The sequence below is a fragment of the Barbus barbus genome, assembly GCF_936440315.1.
Source record: "Barbus barbus genome assembly, chromosome: 13".
Classification (NCBI taxonomy): domain Eukaryota; kingdom Metazoa; phylum Chordata; class Actinopteri; order Cypriniformes; family Cyprinidae; genus Barbus; species Barbus barbus.
In genome coordinates, this window is record NC_136741.1 from 29,239,132 (window position 1) to 29,264,869 (window position 25,738).

The window sequence follows — 25,738 nt, forward strand, 5'->3', positions numbered from 1 at the left end:
AAGTGTTCTGCCACCGTTCGTCATTAACTAATCAGAGAGCTGGAGAGGGATGATTGTTAAGACAGAGCTGAGAGGGAGAGTGTTTGCGCTACAGGCCTGGAATTAACTTGTTAGGTCAGACAGGTCGACATTACTTGAGCGCTGTTGACCAGGATTACATGCAAGCTCTTAGAGCGTTTAGAAAATGGACAGTTTTGGCTTCAAAGAGATAGTTCATCCAAAAATTCGCTGTTAATTTACTCACCCTCGGGCCATCCAAGATTAAGGTGACTTTTTTCTTGAGTAGAACAGTAAAGAGATTTTTATCCGAAACCGTGGTTATTGGTGATTCTTAAAATGCAAGTCAGCGGCTGTGCGTTTTTTAGAATTAAAAACAAAAACAGGTTCCTGATGATATATTGCGATCTTATGAAGTGAAATGATTGGTCTGTGCAAGAAACTGAACATTATTTTCAACATTATTACCTGTAATCCAGAGCCTCAGACAATGGAGAAATCGGATTATTTTCTGCAAACTGGTTCATTCAGACAGTTTGTTTCAATGAACTGGTTCAATTCACTAGTTTTAGTAATCACGCAATGACAATGTGTATACGTAATTATTAAAGCACCTAAAAATTATGCAAAATGTGGATGTTTTACATGCTTAAAGTGAATAAACTAGTCTTCATCAGCTCACCATTTTACACAAACCACGAAAAACCATGAAAATGTTAATTTCGCTCAGTTTGCGCATGCACATATCAGGGGCTCATTGGTCTTCAGTCCGAGTCGAACTGTTTCCTCAGTTCAGAGACTGTTGCAGGAACTGGAGGGCTGAAAGAGTTCATTCATCATAGGATCAGATATGCCACTATTTTGGCTCATTTCGAGCTAAAGTGACTGTCAGACACATCCAAATGTGAGCTTTGATGGAGTAACTTGTAGATCTGTGCTGCTCAAGCAGTTTCAGATGGTTCAGTCCAATTTGGTGAACTGATTCAACTAGTTCTCCAAAAAAGAATAAGTTCAAACGAATGAACGTTTGTAATGTTGTCAATAATGTTCAGTTTCTAGCACAGGCCAATCATTTCACTTCATAAGACCGCAATACTGTATATCGTCAGGAGCCACGGGTATTAATTTAGTGTTTCTTGATATGCTTTTTTTATTCTCAAAAATGGACCACTGTTTCAGTTAAAAATCCTCTTCACTAAAGAAAAAAATTGGATGGCCAGAGGGTGAAGAAATTAACAGCGTATTTTTATTTTCAGGTGAACTATTTCTTTAAAATCTGATTGGACAAATCACATTCTGTGTCGATGTGCAACAGCCACTACTAAAAGTAACTGAAGAAAAGTGAAGTAAGTTTCTGAGTGATGTTTGCCGCCTCAATGTTACAATGTTCTGGCTGGTTGCTGAAGTATTGTGGATGGTTGCTTGTGTGTTTGTCAAGGTGTACTTAGGCATTATAAACACATTGTTATGTGGTTTCTAGGGTGTTTGCGATGCACTTAATTTTAATTTTTTTTTTTTTTTTTTTAGCAAGTTGCTATGATTTTGAAATTTGCTTGCAGAACGTGTTCTTTACATTTTTAGAACACTAATATGCAGTTTATAGGGTGCTGCATTGTGTTCCTGCCAAGATACTTCAATTGGTGCCTACCAACACAGATGCGCAGAAGTACAGATGCAGTTGAACAGCTGAAAAGTTCAGATTTTTTAACCAAATCTACATTCTCACTATCTTACCCTTGTTGGCACAGGCGATCCACTGCAGAGGAGTGACGTCATAGTTGTGCTGCCCCACTGAGAATGTGAAAACTCGCACCTGTGGAGCAAAGACGGTTTATTAGATCCGTGTAAGTTTTATATTGGAATGACATCAGATTTATGATGTTATCTCTTTGGTCTGAAATCATGCTTCTCACATCTACAAACATAAAAATATTCTGATTGACTTTGATTTTGTTGTCACATGCTATTTTCTGTTTTAGGGAGGACATAAAAAACTGCTTGTCCCTGAAGGTCATTACCACAGATGTTTTGAATCCAATCGCTTCGACTCACAGTTTTATTTGGCCAGTTGTATTTCTCAAAGATGTCCTGAGCGCGATCCTCGCCGCCGTCTGTGAACATCATTATCATCTTATTGCAGTTTGCTCTCGGAGCGCTGGTCTCCTGTGAGAAACAGAAACAGGAATGCATAAGATTCGTTTGGAGGGTGTCCAATGATGAGCCAGGTCAATTTGAAACTCACTGGATCTGCCTTTATAAACAGATGCTTTTCTTTGTGAAAACCGTTGTGCTTTACACTATCCTTGCAATGTGTCATTTATTAATAATAATGGTCACATACACACTGTAAAGTGATAGTGTTTAAATATGGGAGTGAATCCTCTAAATTATTGTTTTGTGTGTATATAACAGTCACTCCTGAAACTGTAATGATTGACACATGGTAACCGTGGCGTCATATTACAGCAACCTCTTTAAGTTCTGTGATTTTAACTAAACCACCATCGATAGAGCCATGATATTTCGTGATGTCTGCTTTGTAGAGCGCATTCTTGAAGGGTTGCAATGTCTGTTTATTATAAACGATGCTTATTATGTGTCTTTGGGCTTGGATCATAAAGCGATCCAGTTCATTGATAAACAGGCAGGTGCAGTTCGCTATATTTTGACATGTGACTAATTTCCAAGATAATGCATTTGGATTTGAGTTTATTATGGGCTTGTTCTTATTAGTTTTTTTTTTTAGCAAGATCTGGCCACACTAACAAGTCAAAACATACTCTGATTTCTTGCACCGCACACACAGAAAAAAAAAAATCATATTTAAATACATAATTAAAAACTAGCCACTTAGTTTGGTTCTGTACACACTGCGTAGAATATCTGTAAATGTGATTGTTATAACTGGTAGTTCTGAATTGTCACTCCTGTATATTACTGAACTATGCGTATACAGAACAGCATTAAAGTGAAGTGACGTACTCTGAATTTGTGCTCATCCAAGTGCACACACACAGCAGTGAACACACACCCGGAGTAGAGGTGCTGTATGTCATTTTTTGACTGTACTAAATCATAAAAATACATTTGCAGATATTTAGAAAACATGCCAAGTTCACATACTCTTTTCATGCTACAGCCTGTTGTTCTGTTTTGAATGTGCATTCCGTGTCAGAATGTCACTGTGCGACTCCGTCTACTGTCAATTTACCCAATAGGGTTTGGACACCCCAGGTGGCCAGTTGGAGGAAAACACAACACATTGCAGTCATGGAAGCCAAAAAACGGACTGGATCAGAGATCACAGATTCTACCCTAAAAAGCTCTATGTGACCAGAGGCATGTTAAACAGTGGGTAAATCAACTCATCAGTTTACAGTCTAAAGCTTGTCGACTCCTATTGTCACTTGTGCTTATTCCTGTTGTGTGTCCTTGAGTCTGAGGAGGTGATGGCAGGAGAAACAACTCTCTCCAATATTTTGAATTTGGACCACAGTACTCGTTTTAACCTCTAGCTGTCAATATTACATACCGCACCTTTAAGCACTAAAAGGTGAACTGAGAACCAAATTTATCCGCAGAGTGTTTGTGGCCAATATGCGTACAAAGTGTTTGCACAGAATTCGTTTCAGGCCTGCTTGAATCAATCCACTACACAAAATGACCTTGGCTATAACAGCGTCCCATTTGGCAGAGCACCACACATGTATCCGAGCACTTAAGCGTGTGTGTGTGTGTGTGCAGGCACGTCTGTTCCTCTAATCATACGTCTGCTTTTGTGCCAGCTGCCGCCGACGGTCCTATCTCTGATGAGTTAGCCAAAAGTCCCCTCTTCCTATCCCGTCCAATCACAGCTGTCATTGACTTTCAGCCTACGCCACATCACTCTGACAAGATTCTAATAAAGATAAATAATACTGCCACAATTACAAATTTACAGCGCTCTCTTCTCAGCCTCTCAGGAGTCAACGGGCAGAAATTAAAATGCCTTGTCGCTTATGGATCTGAGAGCGACAGTGGAAGAGAAAGTAAGAAAGAACGAGTGTCTTTGGTCAGAAGAGAATACAGATTCGTCTGTATCTCAAACACACCATCACGATCTGTTCGAGCAGCAGTCAGCCAAAACTAAAATGCCTTTGATGAAGCCACACGTGGCCATCAACAAACCTCACATCACTGTACTCACCATCAACAAGCTTCTGCATGGCCATATTTCTCATGATCTCAAACATTTCTCCTCAGCAAGATCATTTTAAGGCTTACTGACTGTCCACTATCGAATCATTTGTCTGTTTTTATCGCTCAGAAATATAATAAAAAGCTGACACTTAAATTAAATATAACTGAGAACTCTGTTAAATCTCTGAACGCTTTGAAAAAGCAACATCTGAGCAATACAATTTTCTGCTGATGTTGTGGCATTAATAAATTTAACTAAGCCAAATCCAGCTAAATCTAGAAAAAAAACAAAAAAAACCCTCTCTTTGGGAACATCCAGGGATCTTCTAAAAGGTAAAATGATTCATAACTGAAGTAAATCATGTTTTTTATATTCTAAAAAAATATATATCTATATTTCTAGTTATGCAAGCCCTAAGACTGTGAAAAAAATAGTAGCTTTCTCGAGATTGAGACTAAAATATTTTCTCATTTATTTCTCAGTCTATTTATTTATTTCGGGAGTTCATAATTTCTAAATGTTTTGAAAGACATGAACAAATTTATTCAGCAAGGATGCATTAAGTTGATCAAAAGTGGCAGTAAAGATATTTATATTACAAAAGATTTATATTTCAAACAAATGTTCTTTTGAACTATTCATCAAAAAAATTGTTGATAAAATGTATCAAAATTCAACTTTGCATCACAGGAATAAATTACATTTAAAATATATTTTCAAATAAAAAAACTGTTATTTTAAACGGTATATTTCACAATATTACTGTTTTTACTCCATTTTTGATCAAATAAATGCAGCCTTGGTGAGGATAAGAGACTTCTTTTAAAAACAACCCCAAACTTTTTAACAGTAGTGCATGATCGAGCACTTCAAATTAAAGGTAATTCATTTAACATCACAACAAAACAAACAGAAAAAATTATTCATGACCTCTTAGGACTTCTGTAGGTCAGGGTTAGTCTGTAGTCATTATAATGAACTTTATTTAAAGACTTGAATTCCAGTGTATCTTCATGTAGATAACTGCAGTAGGTAAACATGAGTGTGCGAGTCTTACGTTTAACAGCTGGTCAAAGGCAAAGTGAAAGCCGGTCTTGTAGTCTGTCGTCCCCTTCGCTTGCATGTTCATCACAGCCTCTTTGAAGATCTTCTTGTTCTTTATGTTGGCTTGGACCAGCGTGGTGAAGCATGGCACCACGGCGTACGCTTTTTCATTGAACTGACAGAGAGAGAGAGAGCGACAGACAGAGAGACAGACAGCAGCTGCATTATTCATCTGCATTAGATCTCACAGCATCATAATTTCTGCTGTTAACACTCGCTAATGGAGTCACTTTCACCTGATTGATTTCTCTCGCAATTCATAATTTGCTTCCACTGCAGATGAATCAACTCGTATGAAACTTGAAATCTATTTAAAATCTATTTCACAACACTAATCATCTAGATGGTTTAATAGTGAACTCAAATCAGAACATCCTTACATATGAGTCTGTTTTGGCCATGCAAAACACACTGCCGTGTCGTGAGTGGTTGACAAGGTGTTGCTATGTGGTTTCTAGGGTGTTCTGGGTGGGTACTAGTTTTTTCGTCCATTTTATCATCTAACTCATCTGTCAAGTGAAAAAGTAATAGCCCCCTTCTTCACTAAAAACTGACAGAAATAAATATATTTGTATGGTCTTCCAGGAAAAAAAACATCCTTAAAATAAGATTCTTGTTCCTTGAGAGGCAAAGATGTATAAGATATGCATATATATTTAAATATGTTAATTTTTTCGAATAGTTTAATTGCATTAATTTTAAATTTATTTATTGTTTAATTTTATAAAAAAAATTTAAAGCACAGATCTCACTTAATTTTGTGCGATTTACACTTAACAAGAAAAAAATACATATGCCACCAAAATACAAAACAAGTCTAAATATCATGCATTTTTGCTTCTCGATAAACAATTACAATTTTCTCTTGAAGCAAAACTGTGTAAGATATTGTCAAGACTTGTGACTTGAATAGACTTTGAATTCTTATTTTCCTAACCTCATTGAAATATAGTCTTGTTTTATATATTTTAAATGTATTTATTCATTGTTTATTTTTAAATTATTGTTTTAAACATAGGTCTCACAATTCTCAATAAATCGATCTCACACTTCTCCACCGAAAACATTAAGACATTTTGTCTTGTTCGCTAAGAAAATAAACCCTTACCCTTAAAAGAAGGGTATGAAATTTATGAAGTTTATTTTTCTAACCTTATTGGAAAATGTATTCATAATTTTATTTTACAATTATTGTTTTAAACATAGATCTCACTAAATAAACTCCTTGCCAAAAAAGTGTTAATATCATGCATTTTGCTTCTCGAATAACCTGGTCTTGTTTTAAGGATGTTTAGGTATTTGTACTGTAAAAAAAAAAAAAAAAAAATCAGATTAAGAAACAGCAGAGATCTTGCAGGTAGGTTGTTCTGTGCTACCGTAGAATCCTTACACTAGCACTACCGAAACTACTTAAACAGCTTAAACCTATGAAAGCTTGTTTCTACATAGGATAAAAAAATTAAATAAAATTTTTTAAGGTGAGAATTCTGAGACAAAGACTTTTTTTCTTGCAGTTCTGACTTTATATATCAGAATTCAGACTTTTTTTCTCTAAATTGTGAACAGGTCAGAAATGAGATATAAATTCGGAATTGCGAGAAAAATGTCTGAATTGTGAGATTAAGAAATTGCAATTAACTTTTTACATTTTTTTTTATCCCATGGCGGAAACAAGCTTCCATAAATACCTTTCACATCAGTACAGCTTTACTTACTGACTGCACAGAGCATAAATGTATGTATGTGTGTGTGTGTGAGGAAGCACAGCTGTGAAAATCAGAGGTACATCCGGCAGTCTTGATTACAAGGTTCCACACCGCAGGTGTGGAGGAAAGAAAATGCCAATGCAAAACAAAAATGAAACGAGAAATGTTTCCTAAAACTGCCTATAGGAAAGAAAATTCCCTTTGATATCTCTTTTACTCTTCCTTGACAGAGAAAAGATTAAAGGGAGAGCAAATTGAGTCTTCATGAGAGAAATGTACCAATCCCAGAATCATGAACGAATCATTCTTTTGAGTTGGACTGATTCAGTTCTTGAGTTCCACTCACTGACTCAGTGGTCCCGTAGCTCACTGTAGGGAAGATTATCAGCAAAAAATGACTTGTATTACAGTCTGTGCACACAATTCTATTATGGACTACTTCTATGGTGCATTTTTTTTAACCTATTGCTATTGCATGGAAAAGAGTGACCAGCACAGTTTGAATCTCTCTTTTTGTGTTTCACAAGGAAACGAGGGTGCGTAACGCAAACTAAATTGTAAGTTTTGGCTGAATTGGCCCTTTAAAAAAGCTAAGAGGGTCCATTTTGATTTCACGTTACTCTAGGCATCTGGAGGCAGTAAACACACATAGCGACTCTAATGTGGTCTAAAACTGCTTTTCTTCAGCGGGTTGTAGAATGAGCTGTGTTCCGGCTCAGATTATGATGCTCATTTTGCGCTCTCAGAGCCAGGATTAGGAAACACACACTAAAAGCCCCGGATCAGCCCGGATTACTGGCGTGGGCCTCCAAAACGCTAATGTTTCATTATGTGTGTGCGTCTGTGTATATGTGCATGCTTACTTGTGTGGGTTGTGTTTGTGGGCTGCTATTGTGTGATCGCAATAAATCAACCCTCTTTAGATTAAATGTTACATTTTCACACAGGTTCAGATTCATGGAGGAGTCACACAACTGAATATTAATGCTGGTGTTGTCTTAAATGTAATCGCATCAATAACAGCACATTCCCACTCAAGCGATGATGCAATATCTTGTTATAACGAGAAAAATTTAACATTTTTATGGCATGTTATTATGAGAAAATATATAGTTTTAATGACACTTTATCTTGCTATTAATAGAAAATATTTATTGAGAAAAGTGTCCTTTTAACAACCTAGCATCTCGTTATTACAAGAAAATATATTGTTTCAATAAAATAACATCTGGTTATTGCAAGAAAATGCACCACCAAATGATATATATACAACACATATATATACACATATATATATACACATGCATACACACACACATATATACACACATACTTACAGTTTTGTAACAATTTGTATTCGTCACATTTGAATGAATCATTTAATATTTATTATAGCGTTTGCGATAACTGGCAATGAATCTTCACATCACTGTGGAGGAATTTTGGCCCACTCTTCTTTGCAGAATTGTTTAAATTCAGCCACATTGGAGGGTTTTCAAGAATGAAAGGACTGTTTAAGGTCATGCCACAGCATCTCAATCCACTCCACACTTTTCTTGAGCCATTCAGATGTGGACTTGCTGGTGTGTTTGGGATCATTGTCCTGCTGCATAACCCAAGTGCGCTTGAGCTTGAGCTCACAAACTGATGGCCGGACATTCTCCTTCAGGATTTTCTGATAGAGTGCAGAATTCATGGTTCCATCAATTATGGCAAGTCGTCCAGGTCCTGAAGCTGCAAAGCAGCCCCAGACCATCACACTACCACCACCATGTGTGACTGTTGGCATGATGTTCTTTTTATGAAATGCTGTGTTAGTTTTACGCCAGATGTAACGGGACACACACCTTCCAAAAAGTTCAACTTTCAATTTTTCACGTAGGGCCAGGTAGGTTTGGACAGCTTTGTTTCCCTTAATAAATTAAATCATCATTTAAAAACTGCATTTTGTATTTGCATTATCTTTGTGTAATATTAAAATTAGTTTGATGATCTGACATTTTTAAGTGTGAAAAAAAAGCAAAAAAAAAAAAGGGGAACTCTCCCAGATCAATGTTTAGAGCACTCTCCTAATCCTAATCCCTCCTAATCTCAGTTTGTTACCTGTATAAAAGACACCTGTCCACAGAAGCAATCAATCCATCAGATTCCAAACTCTCCACCATGGCCAAGACCAAAGAGCTGTCCAAGCATGTCAGGGACAAGATTGTAGACCTACAGCTGGAATGGGTTACAAGACCATCGCCAAGCAGCTTGGTGAGAAGGTGACAACAGTTGGTGCGATTATTGGCAAATGGAAGAAACACAAAATAACTGTCAATCTCCATCGGACTGAGGCTCCATGCAAGATCTCACCTCGTGGAGTTTCAATGATCATGAGAACGGTAAGGAATCAGCCCAGAACTACACGTGAGGATCTTGTCAATGATCTCAAGGCAGCTGGGACCATAGTCACCAAGAAAACAATTGGTAACACTACGCCGTGAAGGACTGAAATCCTGCAGCACCCGCAAGGTCCCCTGCTCAAGAAGCACATGTACAGGCCCGCCTGAAGTTTGCCAGTAATTCAGAGGAGAACTGGGTGAAAGTTGTGGTCAGATGAGACTAAAATCCAGCCTTTTGGCATCAACTCAAGTCGCAATGTTTGGAGGAGGAGGAATGCTGCCTATGACCCCAAGAACACCATCCCCACCGTCAAACATAGAGGTGGAAACATTATGCTTTGGGGGGGGTTCTGCTAAGGGGACAGGACAACTGCACCGCATCAAAGGGACGATGGACGGTGCCATGTACCGTTAGGGCCAGGGCATTGAAAATGGGTAGTGAATGGGTATTCAAGCATGACAATGACCCAAAACACTCGGCCAAGGTAACAAAGGAGTGGCCAAGAAGAAGCACATTAAGGTTCTGGAGTGGCCTATCCAGTCTCCAGACCTTAATCCCATAGAAAATCTGTGGAGGGAACTGAAGGTTCGAGTTGCCAAATGTCAGCCTCGAAACCTTAATGACTTGGAGAGGATCTGCAAAGAGGAGTGGGACAAAATCCCTCCTGAGATGTGTGCAAACCTGGTGGCCCACTACAAGAAACGTCTGACCTCTGTGATTGCCAACAAGGGTTTTGCCACCAAGTACTAAGTCATGTTTTGCGAAAGGGTCAAATACTTATTTGACTCATTAAAATGCAAATCAATTTATAACTTTTTTGAAATGCGTTTTTCTGGATTTTTTTTTTGTTATTCTGTCTCTCACTGTTCAAATAAACCTACCACTAAAATTATAGATTGATCATTTTTTTGTCAGTGGGCAAACGTACAAAATCAGCAGGGGATCAAATAATCCCCCCCCACTGTATATATACACACACACACACACTATATAAAATTAAATATAATATTAATATTTTATTTTTTATATATAAATATTAATAAATTTGACTTTAGATAATTATTTATAATAATAATAACAACAACAACAACATCAAAAAAGCAATGGACATAAAATTGTAATGCATATATAATATATGTAATGGGGGTTATGCCTTTAATTGCTGATACCATTTAAAAATAAATAAAAAAACCTACCCGAGCCACATTTACGTAGTCGTCATCAGAGAGTGTGTCCAGCATCTCGATGACAGAAGTTTTCATCAGCTTCAGGGTCAGTCCACTGACACTACCGCTCCTACAAACACACAAATACATCACAAACACTGAACATTACAACATTTATCTAACAAAGCAGTCATGCCTCAAAACAGCACTGCACAGCAACACAAGCCCATAACTGCCGTTGCCAAGCAGAACCTGTTGCTAAGTGTCTCCCTCATCCCCGTCCATCAAAAGTAATTTGTAGACAGCATGTTAAAGAGCGCCATCTTCACGGACAAAACAGAGACAGTCGATCTTCAAAAACAAAGTACATTTGAATTCTATTCTGCAAATTGGATTTATTAATAGCCTACAGCAGCTATTGAAAAAGCAATCATAGAGCACGAGTTCATGTGTAATTTAGCTTCTAGAGTTAGAAGGTTTAATAAAGCCATATCACCCAACAGCCCAAGACTGGTTGCCCACTGAAGCTAAGCAGGGTTGAGCCTGGTCAGTACCTGGATGGGAGACCTCCTGAGAAAACTAGGTTGCTGTTGGAAGAGGTGTTAGTGAGGCCAGCAGGGGGTGCTCACCCTGCAGTCTGTGTGGGTCCTAACGCCCCAGTGTAGTGACGGGGACACTATACTGTAAAAAGCACCGTCCTTCGGATGAGACGTTAAATCGAGGTCCTGACTCTCCGTGGTCATTAAAAATCCCAGGATGTCCTTCGAAAAAGAGTAGGGGTGTAACCCCGGCATCCTGGCCAGATTTCCCCACTGGCCTCTGACCATCATGGCCTCCTAATCATCCCCATACACTGATTGGCTTCATCACTCTGTCTCCTCTCCACCAGTAAGCTGGTGTGTGGTGGGCGTTCTGGCGCAATATGGATGCTGCACATTGGTGGTGGTTGAGGAGATTCCCCCCCTTCTATGTAAAGCGCTTTGAGTACCCAGAAAAGCGCTATATAAATGTAACAAATGATTAAAGCTGAGCACATTGGGGAAAAAAAACCCTGGTGACAGCACTATTGTCTCATGCTTCCAGTCGTCACAATGAGGTTAGTCTAAGATCGTCAGAAACGTTCAGTGCGATGGTGCTTTTGATTGGCATGAGATTGCCTTGGCAAAGCGACAGCTGCGATTGGTGTATTTTTTAATTAGATATCGGTATCTATTTAAGGTTATGGAGGATTGCCAGCCAGTGACAATTAACCTCCATTAAACTGTTTTTCTTGAGAGGTTTACTTAAGAATATTAAGGATTTTTTTGATGATTATGCACATAATGGCTGTATGATTGAGGCAATCACTTATTTGTTAAACTACACAGCAGTGTTACCAATGACTCTAAATGCACAACACTTAAGATTTGATAAAAAAGATTTCAAAAGGTCTCGATGATTCACTAAAAGTGGCATTTAACAACAAAATGATCATGCATTTCATTATAGCTAAAACGACAATTCTATGAACACAAAAAAAATGCAATGCATACCTTTTCAATAAATTCATCTGTAAACATATCTGTTTATGTATGATGCGAAAGCGTTTTTGAGATTATGCATTTTAGAGGTCAGATAAGATCAGAGTCGCAGGATGTTTTAAATTCTCCACCAGCATATCAGATATCGGCAACAGTAATGCCATTTTTCATTGCATATAACCTCAAAGTTATATTTCAGGAGCACGGTAGAATTTTGATGTTGAGGCACGAGGTTAATAAGATGGAATAATGTTCTTCTCAGCCGGCAGGTGGCAGTAGAGTAACACTGCTGTTATGCATCATAAACAATACATTTATCAACACAGATGACAGTGTGTGTTAATGCAGTGCACAGAGAGACAGATGGAGAGTGTGTTTGAGAGGATACTTACACGTCCACGAGGATGATCATGTCCTTTGGAGAAGAAGCTCCTTGAATGTACCTGGTAAAAGTATAAAACAAGACTAGTCAGTGCTGATATTAAAGAGTTAATTGATTTAAAACGCTAAAATAAAACAATACGCCATACGAGGCTGTGAGTTACAGTGATTTTACCATGACTAAAGGCACAATATGAAGTCTTACCAATGGTTTTACCAGACTAATAGCATTAATAAAATAATTGAGTTCATAAGCCAATCTGCAGGTGGTTTACAGGCAACCAACACAGCAACTATGAAGCGTACTGTATCATATTTGATATATGAATTTCTAAGGCATCTAAATGATCAGTATGATCAAAATTTAGCTAGAAATACCTTCTGTCATCTGATTGATAGTTTACACTATTTAACAAGCAAAAGGCCTTTTAGTGTAATTGTACTAACATTCACCTATAGCTCCACCTTGCTGTGAAAACGCAAGAATAACTTTTCTTTTGTTAGTAATATGTCGAGAAGAACATTTTGTGGGGGGCAGTCTAATGTTTAGAGAGTCGGACTTGTAACCCAAAGGTCACGGGTTGGAGTATCAGGTCCGGCAGGGATTGTAGGTGGGGGGAGTGAATGTACAGCGCTCTCTCCACCCTCAATACCACGACTGAGCAAGGCGACCCCCGGGAGCCGCAGCATTGGCTGCCCACTGTTCCGGGTGTGTGTGTGCACTTGGATGGGTTAAATGCAGAGCACGAATTCCGACTATGGGTCACCATACTTGGCCACACGTCACTTCACTTCACTACTGGACTGAAGCAACTTCGGTTTGCTTGATTATCCATACATCATTTTTTGAAAAATCATTATCAAATGTGAGTATCAAATATGATCATCAGGCTTTTGAGGGAAATTTATTTGATCATCTCTCAGTCATCATTATATTACACAGAGCATTGATCACTGCATTAATAGACAAATTATTGGGAGATATACAGTGACAACTGATATTTACATGCATTTAATGTAAGGATCTTCTATACTGGTATAAAGATCTTATTGATTTACATTACAATCAGAATTTCATCTTTCTTTTTGGCCATATAAATATCAGCATTTTGCCAAATTGCATATTGTAGCTCAATTTGTGTTTTCCCCCCCCCCTGAGTTTGAGCTCCTTATTCTCCAGTACCATATGTAACCCTGGACCACAAAAGCAGTCTTAAGTCGCTGGGGTATATTTGTAGCAATAGCCAAAAATGCATTGTATGGGTCAAAATTATAGATTTTTCTTTTATGCCAAAAATCATTAGGACATTAAGTAAAGATCATATTCAATGAAGATATTTTGTAAAGTGAAAAAAGTGAAAAAGCGACGTGACGTGGCCAAGTATGGTTACCCATAGTCGGAATTTGTGCTCTGCAGTTAACCCATCTAAAGTGCACACACACCGTGAACTCACACCCGGAGCAGTGGATTTCCTACTGTAAATTTCCTACTGTAAATATATCAAAACTTAATTTTTGATTAGTAATATGCTTTGCTAAGAACTTTATTTTGGACAACTTTCAAGGTGATTTTCTCAGTATTTCGATTTTTTTGCACCCTCAGATTCCAGATTTTAAAATAATTGTATCTCGGCCAAATATTGTCCAATCCCAACAAACCATATATCAATGTAAAGCTTATTTATTCAGCTTTCAGATGTTATATAAATCTCAATTTCGAAAAATTTACCCTTATGACTGGTTTTGTGGTCCAGGGTCACAAATGAGACATAAAAGCCTGATGTAACACGTGCAAACTTTTTATTGTAGATTTTCTTTTGTATTGTGATTACATATTCAATAAACTGACTTATTTAATTTCAAGTTTTATAAAAATAGGTTTAAACTAAGCACAAGTCCTTTTTTCCAGCTCACTCTCTCCAATCATGCTTCTTTGCCTTGTCTTGAATATTGCGCTAAGCTAACCTCAAAATCCGAGAAGCACAGCATCAGGTGAAACGTCAAACCGGACGGCCGTTTATTCTCCAGCTGACTCATCGGGCCGCTGACAAATGCATTATGCAGTCCGCCCGTCTCTCTGCGTCTTTGTGCAAGCGCTAGCAGATCGTGCAGCGAAGAGAGACGCTTTGTCTCAAGCCATTTTTAGCTTGGTGCTCAATCTGAGCGCAGAAAGACAATGAGCGATGCGTGGCACTTTTGTGTCAGCGACAACAAAATAAATAAATAAACGGCCTAAAGCATCTGTCCACCGCAGATAGAGGCTGACATATAGAAAACACTAGTGTAGCCATTTTCACTTTTCCCTGAGCAATTAAAAAGCATTACACCTGACAATCAGAGCAAGACATTGATGCACGTCGTCAAGCCGTTGTCTTCAGAAGACTTCGAAAAGCGCTTCTGCGAGGCAAGGTGATTGGCTGTTGTGCAGACAGGCAGTTAGCGCTTTGTGTTTGCAGGAGCAGACCGACCGTCGAGGGTCTCTTCTACCGCGGTAATCAGGCTGAAGAGATGACGTGAGAAGTGGTGCCAGGTGCCCGCGGCTCGTTGAGGAAGGGTTTTGAAGCATGGCTAAGCTCTGGAAAAATGGAAAAGCCCTGGCGAGCCATGAACGCTAACTAGCGCACTCCACTGCAAACCTGTATGCTGACCTCTGACCCTCATTCTGGAGGCCAACCCGGTCTTAATGCCACTGGAGAGTGCTAGACGTGGAAGGAGGACTATTACAGTTGGCTGAAAGGACAAACACAGTTGAAACACTGTTTAAAGCTAACAATAACAATGCTCAGGCAAGAGTGCAAAGCTTTTGGCGCTGGAAGTGGGTGAAATTAATTTAGTTCTTGATGATAACTGAAGATGCTACCCAAAAGGTCAGAGCTTCTCCATGAGCGCTGGCTATAAAAATAGTTTTTTTTTAAGCACAGTGCTACAAACTTTATCGGCTTAATTACAACAGTATGTATGTGAAAACCTCACAGAGGAAGTATGTGAACCCCTATTACAAGTTTATGTTACACATTGTCCATTCAAATCAGTTTACCATCTTAAAGTAATAATTACTAACTCGTCTGTGTAGTGGGACAAAAAGTTTGAGTTTGAAAAGGATAGTTTACCCCAAAATAAAAATTCTGTCACATTACTCGCCCTCATGTCATTTCAAACCTGTATGACTTTCTTCTAGAAGAACTATAGAGAACTATTTTGAAAATTGTGTTGTTTTTTTGTCCATACAGTGTTATTTGGACCCCAGGTCTAAAATATTTACATTTTTGGGGTAAACGATACATTTAAATACATTTGAAAATGTTTTTGAAAGACATTTAAATATCTTATGCTTACTAAGGATGCATTTATGTGATCAAAAATAGAAGAAACGGCAATAATTTAAAATATAATTACAATTTAAAATAACTATTTTCTATTTGAATACTTTTTCAAATGTAATTTATTCCTGTGATCAAAGCAGAATTTTTTAGCATCATTATTCCAGTCTTCAGAAATCATTTTAATATGCTGATTTGCTGCTCAGGAAACATTTCTTGTTAGTTTTTGAAAAACCAGGAAATCGTGATACATTTTCTTCAGGATTCTTTGATGAATAGAAAGTTCAAAAGAACAACATTTATTTAAAATAAAAATCTTTTACTGAGTAAATGGTAGTGTATGCATTATATGTAAGGGCATGGCATAATGCCGTATTCTACTATTATGACTCACGTACGGCGATTTCCAATATTTTTGAAGCTCAAAGCTCCAGTCCTTATTCATTACAATTGCATATCCAACCTCGACCGGTATAATTCTTTAAAATCTGTCCTTTTGTGCTTCATGGTAAAACATCACACAGGTTTGGAGTGATATAAGAGTGCAGTTTAATTGCTTAATTAAATTACACTATGAGTGTCTTATAGCTTGGCAAGCTACAGTTTCAAATTAGCATGCTAACATCAGCGCTCTCAAACAGCAAAGCACACAATATGACATCAGACGCCGCAAAATCAATCTCTGCTCCATCTCAGCGAGAAACATAGAGGTACACTAGACTTCTTCGTATTTAAAATTCATTTCTCAGCTCTGTTTGCTTTTATGCAATCAATCCACAGCACGGCGGATTCAGTTTGTGTCGTGTTTGCTTATGTTCTTACTTCTAATAATGCCGCCCTGTGTTTCTGCTCAAACAAACACACATTTCCATGAATACAGTTTCAGTAAACACAGGAGGCATAATTGGAGGTTGAGAGGAGCGCATTAGGAGCAACGATAAAACTCCAATAAAAAAAGCATAATGAAATTTTCCAAACCTAAAAGACTCACATGCCTCATAAATACAGCATATGACAAAAAAAATCAATGGACTAAGTGAAGGAAATGAGTTTGCTCAGGATTTAATGTGTGGACTCTAAAAAATAAAGGCCTGTTCAATAAGTGTAAATGTTCGGTATGAAAAACACACGCAAAAACATGAAGGCTATATACATTTTTTAATGTTAAGATTATTAATAAACTGTTATAATAAATTATTATAAATTATAATATCATTTTTCTTTTATTACATCACATTTATTAATAATATTAAACAAAATATATCAGGATTTGTGTCCAAGTAATTTTTTTGTGAACAAGTATTTGTAGTTGTATAGTATAGCTATGCCATAAGTGTGAATGCACCTTAAAATCAACATAAAATGGATAAAATCTATTTTTTTGAAAAACCTAAGTCTTTCAAAAAAGTTTTCTGCATCAAAAAAGTTAAATGTATTGTTGACTTTAAGAGAAACACTGACAAAACCGTGACAATCTCTTTGGTCAAACAGTAAAAGGTAAGATTAACTCATGCTAACATATCTAGGAGTCTATTAAAGGTGGACAGCAGATCTGAGCTGTCACTATCATTCACCATCCCTCTATAGGCTCGGTTTCTTTTGGCAATGGTATTTTTTACATTCCAGTCTATATTCATCTCCGCTCTATGACACTGACGTTCCCGATCTGCGCTCGGCTCACTGTACCATCCGTGGATCAGCCTGATGGATCCAGATGTGCAGTTTCTGCATGGATTACACTAATTACCCCTCCACCGAGGCCCAGCGATGCCATTCCTTCCCAGTCATTACCCACACTCCCCAGCGCCCCGGCCAGGTGACATGCAGATGGGCCATCACAAAACCAGGACCGCCGTCCACCCGCTTACCCACTAAACACACACGCTCAAGAAGGCCCCTCAGCAGCACGCTCATCCAGAGCATCTGCTGCGGCACCACCAAACCTTCGGACACACCTACTCAATCTTCATTATTCGGAAATTATCGGAAATATAAATAATGAAGCCATCTCAGCTATGAAAAACACGATGGAGTATGAGAATGAATGAGTATTGCATTTGACTTTTTCCTCTAGATTCCAGCGCTGCTTTCACGTGATGCTTTTCCTTCACTAAAAATACAATTCATATTCATGCAAAATAAAATTCCATTTACATTTATGTACAAAACCTTTAAGCAAGTGGCTTTAGATTTTTAAGGTTTAAAAAAGTAATGAAAAAAGTGTGCCCATATTTTGGACCGGTAGTATAAAGGTAACCTGAATCTAAAATACACTTGCAAATGGCAAGTGATTTGATATTTACATTTTTACATTGCATTTTTATTCAAAGCGACACACAAATTAAAAACATAAACTATTTATCTTAAGAGCCAACAATATTCGTAGTTCACAATGCCATGTTTAAAGTATAAACTAGATTAATACACAAGCTAGAGCAGAGGAGAAATGCAGAAAAGACGAGAGAAAAATAAAAAGAGAAGTTAAAAAAATACAAAAGAAATGATAAACACTCGTATGTTCATATGAACAATTTAATATTTATAATATTTTATTAAACATTTTTATTAAATATGAAGGTATATACACTTACATTAAATAAAATAAGAGCATATTAGAATTTGACCAATTAAATACCTTTATTTAAAAATTGAGAGTATTTTTAAGTTTGTCAGGGTATATATTTTATCAATCGGTGCATTCTTTGGGAACTGAATTCATATTCAAACTGTTACTGCCATGCTCTAGCAGTTCATCTACAGGACTATATAAATACATTTGGTTGTTCTCTTACATTATTTAGTGGCTTTTCCTTTCTTTCCAGCCAACATTACACATTAACCAGCCTTTCTGTGAAACACAACAGTTGAGGTCACTCACAGTGATTCTGTTTCTCATTTGTTTGTTGTGGCGGCTTAACAGCAGGAATGCGTCACAACTTAAGAGTTCAAAACAAAAGAACAAACACAGCAGGCCAAAATATCATTCCTCCACTGCAATTCAAAACATGCTGATGTTAAGAATGAAAAACGGCATACTCTTTTTATAAAAAAAAAAAAAAAACAGTATATTTGAAATATTAAATAATATATAATTTATAAACCATTTTATTTTACATATAATATATAATTTCAAAAATAGCATCTCTCCTTTTAATATTTTTAAATGAAATAGTATGTGATTGAAATATTAAATATACTATAATATATAATTTTATAAAACAAATTTGTAATATTATTTTAATTGTATTATCATCATTTGATGAAATATCAAATAATAATAATTTATTAAATACTAGCTAGTATTAATTAGTTATTTTGCCATATCAATCAATTTCTAAACAAACAAACAAGCAAAAACAATTCAACTTTCACCAGTCTGCATAGCAAAAGCAAACAATAAAATGTTGTATTATATATTGAGCATTTTTCTAGGTAATAGGAACTTCTGCATACTTTGAATACTATTTAATTTAATTTATTTTATTGTATTTATGTATTAGTTAATTGTTCAAAATAGCAAGTAAAATCCAGTTATGTCAGCAATAATTTGTTATTTTGCTATTTTAAAATTTACTTGAACAAATATCTGATAATAATGTTGAAAAAAAAGAAGTCGGAAAAAGTATTAGGAAATTTGCATACCATGAGCCATATACTGCAAAATAGTATGCATTTCATGTACAGCCCAATTCGAAAAGCATTTCTACAAAGTTACAGGCCAAAGCCAAAATTTTATTTGCATTTGACAAGTGCTAATTTCAGATAGAATGGAAAAGATGACACCATATGCGCATGATGTGATTTCAAAATAAAGTAGCAGGAGAAACCCAGAAAACGACTGTAATACTGTAAACTACAGCATCATCGTGCACAGTAAACAGGTTAACCCAGCAAAACGCCTCTACAGGAGAGACAATCTGGCCGTCTGTATGAAAGCACGAAGGCTGGAGGGGCTGAAAAACCTCATCACAATAATGTCCCATTTCCAAGCGCTGACAGAAAACACATTTCCCGGGAAGGTGCTGGAAAAGTAAAAGAATGGATTGACATTGTAATGTGCCTCGTGCCGCTTTGATTGTGTTGCGTTCCCTCAATAGGAGAAAGACATTGGAATTCATGAGGTACTTTTATCACGGTGCAGCGTGGGTAAAAATCAATGCATTACCTCGAGAGCGAGCGCGTTTATGCTCTCTGACCTTCCCGTCTGTCTCTCCCTGTCTCGCTCTCCTATTCCTGTCTCTCACGCTCTTACATTAAAAATTAGTCAATTATAGGCGCTTATCGTGGCTGAAATATGCTTGACGTACACGTGTGCAGCTGCCGGTTTCTCACGGTCACAATCTGCAGGTGTGATGCAGCTCGTGATGGGGTTTATTGAAGTGTACTGACTTCACTTCTCTTTAAATGCGTGTATACAGACGTGTGCATGTGATGCGCACTCATGGGATTATTATTTTATGGGCCGCTGCTCTCTCGGCTCTCCTCTGGATGTGTTCTTCAATAGATTGAATTAAGATTAAAACACTGAGGCCTGTGAAGCACGCTTTTTATTTGCTTGATTATTCAACAAATTGATGGCGAGATCAGCGGATCTGTATGGATGGATGACCAGTCAGTTTGTCCTTTTAGGCTTTTATAGAGATTAAACCAGCAAGGAAACAATGATTTCAAAACAGAACCTCTTCAAATCTTATTTTGACATTATTTTAGTTTATTATCATTATTTATATGACGGTTGTTTGGACATGTACCGTGGTCATTTTACAGTATTCATTAAAGTGTCTTGGAAAACCATGTAAAAAAGTACTGTGGCATTAATATAGTACTTCGTATAATACAGATGGTAATACTATGGTACTTTGTAAAAAAATTACTGCTGAAAATAAAAGTTGAAACAGTTTCACCGTCAGTGTTTAATTTGACCGGAGAGCAGAAACAGGACTGACAGGCCTCCATCTAGTTTGGGCGGCTCTTCATGGCGTTTGAGCAGCTGCCATAATATTTACTTACGAGCCAGATTGACTTTTCTCAGAAATCAATATGTGTTTTGGATGTGCTGAATATCTGCTACGCTGGGCTGAACCTGCATGGTAATGGCTTCTCTGTAACGCTCCGATAACAAAACATACACCTCTCTCTGTTTCTCCTTCAAACTCTTCCAATCAATCCTCGCGCTTTTAGGCTTCGCTCACACTCTCTCCTCCGAATATTCACCTTCTCCCGCCGTCCTTCGCTAACGTGTGTAGACATACGTTATAATAGAGGCGTGTTAATAATTCATGTCAGAGCAATCGGAGACAATTAAGTGTGTTGACTGGGTCCTTTATTTTCCAGTCAAGAGTCAGAGTTGATGTAGAGAGTGTCAGAGTGCTGATCACCTCCACCAAACACCTCTTCAAAAGCTCAACTCTTTCTCATAGACACCAATGAGATTAAATGGAGACTTTTTAAGTGTGCCAATTTTTCTCCTTAAAGGGATAGTTCACCTAAAAATGAAAAATCCGTCATCATTTACTGAGCCTCATGTTGCTCCAAACCTGTTTTTATTTCGTTGAACACAAAAGATTATTATTTTGAAGAATGTTATAATCAAACAGTTGCTGGTAGCCATTGACTTTCATACTATGGAAGTGAATGGGGACCAGAAACTGTATGTTTACCAACATTCTTCAAAATATCATCTTTTGTACAACTCGAGTGTAACAAAAGGATGACAGGATGTTCATTTTTGAGTGAACTATCCCTTTAAAAAAGGCAATAATGTCACACTTGTCTCTAACTTTAGAAATGATCTAAACAATGTGTTTGTTGTCTACAGTTAAAAGTTAGTGATCTCTATGAATTTCAAGAAATAAATCTTCATTCAGCTCTTTTGGTGTATGTTCATTTGTTTACATTTCTAAAGTTCAAATAAATATATTAAATATTCCCTTACACATTATGAAAGTAATGTTTAAAATGTATTTATGTATGTTAAAAATGAATTTTGCATTCATGTGCACATTAACTAAAGTACTGTATCCTGGATCAAGTTTCCTGGAAAATACTTGTTTTTAAACAGTAGGTAAATATATTGCATTTTTATAAAATTTTCACCAGTTATTAAATTATTAAACAGTTCAAATAACTATATAAAATATTAAATATTGCCAAAACTATTTAAATACTACATTTAAAAATACGGAGTGTCTATTTACACTAAGTGCAAATAGCCCGCCTTGTAACTCCACCCACCAACGTGTGATTGGATGGTCAACCCTGAGAAAAGACGCTTGCTCAATATCAGATTCAGTGGCGTAGATGGTAAGGCACATGCTTTTTATCACGATTGACCCAAGTTCGAACTTGCTTTTTGCTGAACTTTTGTTTCCTATTCAAATCTCAATCGCATCGGAAAGGCATTTGTTTTCAATAAAAATGAATTAAATAATAAAAAAGTTGAAAATAAAAGTATCGGGTAGGGTTAGGGTAGGTGTAGGGAAGGCTTTATTTTCCCAATAAGGTGGCATCCATTTAATAATTTGAATTAAAACTATAATTTACACTCAATACGTTATTATTGCGTACTGTTTTATAATGTAATTCAATACTGAGGTGCAGATAATGGCCACTATTTGCCATTAAGTAGTATAAATAGCAGAAAATCTTGCTATTTTAACAGTGTAAACAGAATCTATAGCTATTCGCACTTAGTGTAAATAGCATCCATAGCTAAGAAAATATGCTATTTGCACGAATTGCAAGTACAATATCTATCCTGGCAAATGAACATTTTTTTTTTTTTTTTTTACCCGTTTACATTATTAAACAGTTCAAATAAATATATAAAATATTAAGTAATGTGTTTAAAAAAAAATAAATAAAAATAAAAAAAATCTATATCTGTCTGTCTAGATGTGCAATTAAATACACAGTTAAATAATTTTTAATTTTAATTAATTTTTAGATAGATAGATAGATAGATAGATAGATAGATAGATAGATAGATTTTACATCACAGCTATTACTATATTATCTTTAGCTTGACCGCAATGCTATATTAACCAATCAGCATCCAACACCAGAACTATCTGTTTTGTAAATGCACAGTATATTAAAAGTTTCCATTGAGTTTCCTCCAAACTCCTGCTCTGGCGTCTTTGAGACATTAGCTGAGCTAAGCAGCAGGCTGTTATTTGAGTGGTCAAGCCATGCAAAGAGTGTAATACACAATGACAGTGTGTTGACCATAATCATGCAAACTTGACCTGACACATCCCGACTCCCCCTGCTGCCACGGCCTGCCAATCAGCAGAGCGGAGTGCAGGTTGCCAAGCAACAGTCTGAGAAACAGCTCCGGCGCCGTGTGCGGGGGTTAAAGAGCAGCGGGCAGACGGCTAGTGTGACACACGCTTAGATGCTAGTGCTGCTGCTACAAATGTGTCTGAAGCTAAAATCTGTAAAACCTGCAAAGAGACATCCAGCATTCACACTCATCCGAGTAATCGTCCTCTGCCATCTTTGCTCACCTGCCCCAATTTATTTTGAGTGAATCACCTGAGCACTAAATGCCATGTGACTAATCTCCCTAGAGGCACAGGAAATGACATCTTATAAGAGCCATGCAAAATAAATGACACTAGTAAAAAATGAAGCACTATAAAATCATAAAACATAAGGCTTTTAGAAAATAGGTGCAACAACGATATTATAAAAGACATCTATATTTAGTAAATAATTAAATTCTATATACATACATTATATATATATATATATATATATATATATATATATATATATATATATATATATATATATATATATATATATATATATATATATATACACATACACACACATACACAATACATATACTGTATATATATAATTATAATTCTGCATAAAAAAATAAAGCTGCAAAATGTGTCTCATCCCATCATAATTGACAGTTGGTCTGTTTTACTGTGCTGAGAATATTGTTTTTGTTACAACATATGAAACTGCTTTTGTACTGATGCTAGATTTATCATTTATTTATGCAAAAATTATTTATGCATTTTATGCATAATCTTATATTTTGGTTTGTGTCCATTAGGTCCGAACAAAAGGAGAAAATAATCAAATGTAACATCTTTCATTTGTAAATGTAATCCACTGGAATATCAGATTACATGGTTACTTCATATACAAACAATTTTGCTGCTTATACTGTGATATGCACCATAATAATCATAGGAAATGACTCATTAAGGGGGTCCAAGACAAATGGTTGGCCCGCTCATCTGAGGAGGAGTTTGGTCATACCTCACACCGCACAGAGACGTATGAAAACAGAAACAGCAGAGCCCTGCTGATAGCGCGCTCCAAACCAATTCATCATCCCTGCGCTTATAGAGCTGTTGTGCTTCTGTACAGCACCGCTAGCCTACATACTCGCAAAAGCATTAAAAGCAGCTCATTAAGTCTGCAGAGCATGTTGCATCACAACAAAAACAATGTAGAGCTCGCTCCGGCTCATCAGCAACATTAGCGCTTTGTCAGCCAAACAAGCTAACTAGCTGCCTGCTCATGTTGTTCGTCTTTAGCTTAAAAGCTTCTTACAGGTATATTGGGGATTGTTGTTTTTTTTTTGCGCCGGAGACACTTTTCCTGAGAGTGAACTTAATTACTCTGTCAAAGAAGAGGCTCATTAGCGCCTCGCTAAGACTCCCTTACTCTGGGAAACACCGAGGCACGCTCATCCAGCCGGCTAACACGCCAGCACCTGATAACAACTTGTTTTCCATTAAACACCTTGCTTTTCCCTCAAAGCAGCTTCTTTCTTCATTAAGTAGATAGAGATGTATTTCTGTGGGCGACCGTCTCTCTGTAGGGGTGATGTGGCGTAGCGGCTGAAGTTATGCCTTCGATCATGACGCCTAACCCTGGGCTAATCCTGAGGGGATTGGTCCTATAACAAGTGTACTGCGAGTCGCTCTGGATGAAAGCGTCCGCTACATGTGCTACCTACTAAGCACTTTGGCCCAGGCTAATGCACTGCTGCTACTTATATAAGGCACAAAAATATGTGCTTTGCTGTTAATGAGAAAGTCAATATACTTTTGAGTGTACAGCAAAATTTGGCCCATACTGTCACAAACTACCACATCATAAATATGCATGTGGACATAAAAGAAGGCATGAATACTGTTAGCAAAATAAATAAATAAATCCTGAATAAAACTAAATCTAACAACTTCAGCTAAAAAAAATTAATAAAATATGCTACATTGAAATAATTAAATAAACACAATAACATCAGCTAAATAAATACACAAGTACATAAAACTGATTAATAAATAAAATGACTTTTTATTTTTATGAGCTTAAAAATGCATAAATAAATATTTTAACATCATCTAAATGCATAAAAAATTAATATATAACTTCTGCTAAATTAATAACAAATAACCAATTTAGGCTAATCAAATAAATGTATGAATAAATAAATCACATAACTTCAACTAAATGAATGCACATGTAAATAAATATATAACATGCAGAATAAATGAATGAATTAAAATATCTTCAGATAAATACAATTAAATTTATAATTAATTATAATTAAAATATTTTTAATTAATATAAATAAAATTAATTAAAATTACTATTTTATTTCAAATAATATTTAAATATCTAATTTAAATTCAGCTAAATAAATAGAAAAATGTGTAAATGAAAAAATAAATTATGCTAACTAAACATAACTTCAGCTAAATAAATAAATAAATAAATAAATTCAGCTAAAAACTGAATGTTGCAAACAATTTCAGCCAGTTTTCCATTGATTTGCTCTTTATAGCTAGGTTTAATTCACATTTCGGAGGCTGCACTTGAGCCAGGCTTGTACCCACACATCAAAAAACTAATGTTCTGCCATGACAGTAGTTGATGTGAAAGAGAAAACTGACTGTAGAAGACAGTTTATGCTAAAGCTTGCTACAAAGTCCCTTGCGCAGCA

The 25,738-nt window shown here is 36.6% G+C and overlaps 1 protein-coding gene across 1 annotated transcript in view; it reads right to left on the reverse strand.

Annotated features, from left to right (window-relative positions):
• Positions 1 to 25,738, reverse strand: part of LOC306879692 (voltage-dependent calcium channel subunit alpha-2/delta-2-like) — a 215,212-nt gene that overhangs the window by 33,040 nt on the left and 156,434 nt on the right. Inside the window, exons 9-13 of the mRNA XM_079432836.1 lie at positions 12,451 to 12,501; positions 10,569 to 10,668; positions 5,235 to 5,396; positions 2,050 to 2,160; positions 1,732 to 1,810 (exon numbers count right to left, since the gene is read on the reverse strand). Coding sequence (XP_079288962.1) covers positions 1,732 to 1,810; positions 2,050 to 2,160; positions 5,235 to 5,396; positions 10,569 to 10,668; positions 12,451 to 12,501 — 503 coding nt within the window. The remainder of the gene's footprint in view (positions 1 to 1,731; positions 1,811 to 2,049; positions 2,161 to 5,234; positions 5,397 to 10,568; positions 10,669 to 12,450; positions 12,502 to 25,738) is intronic.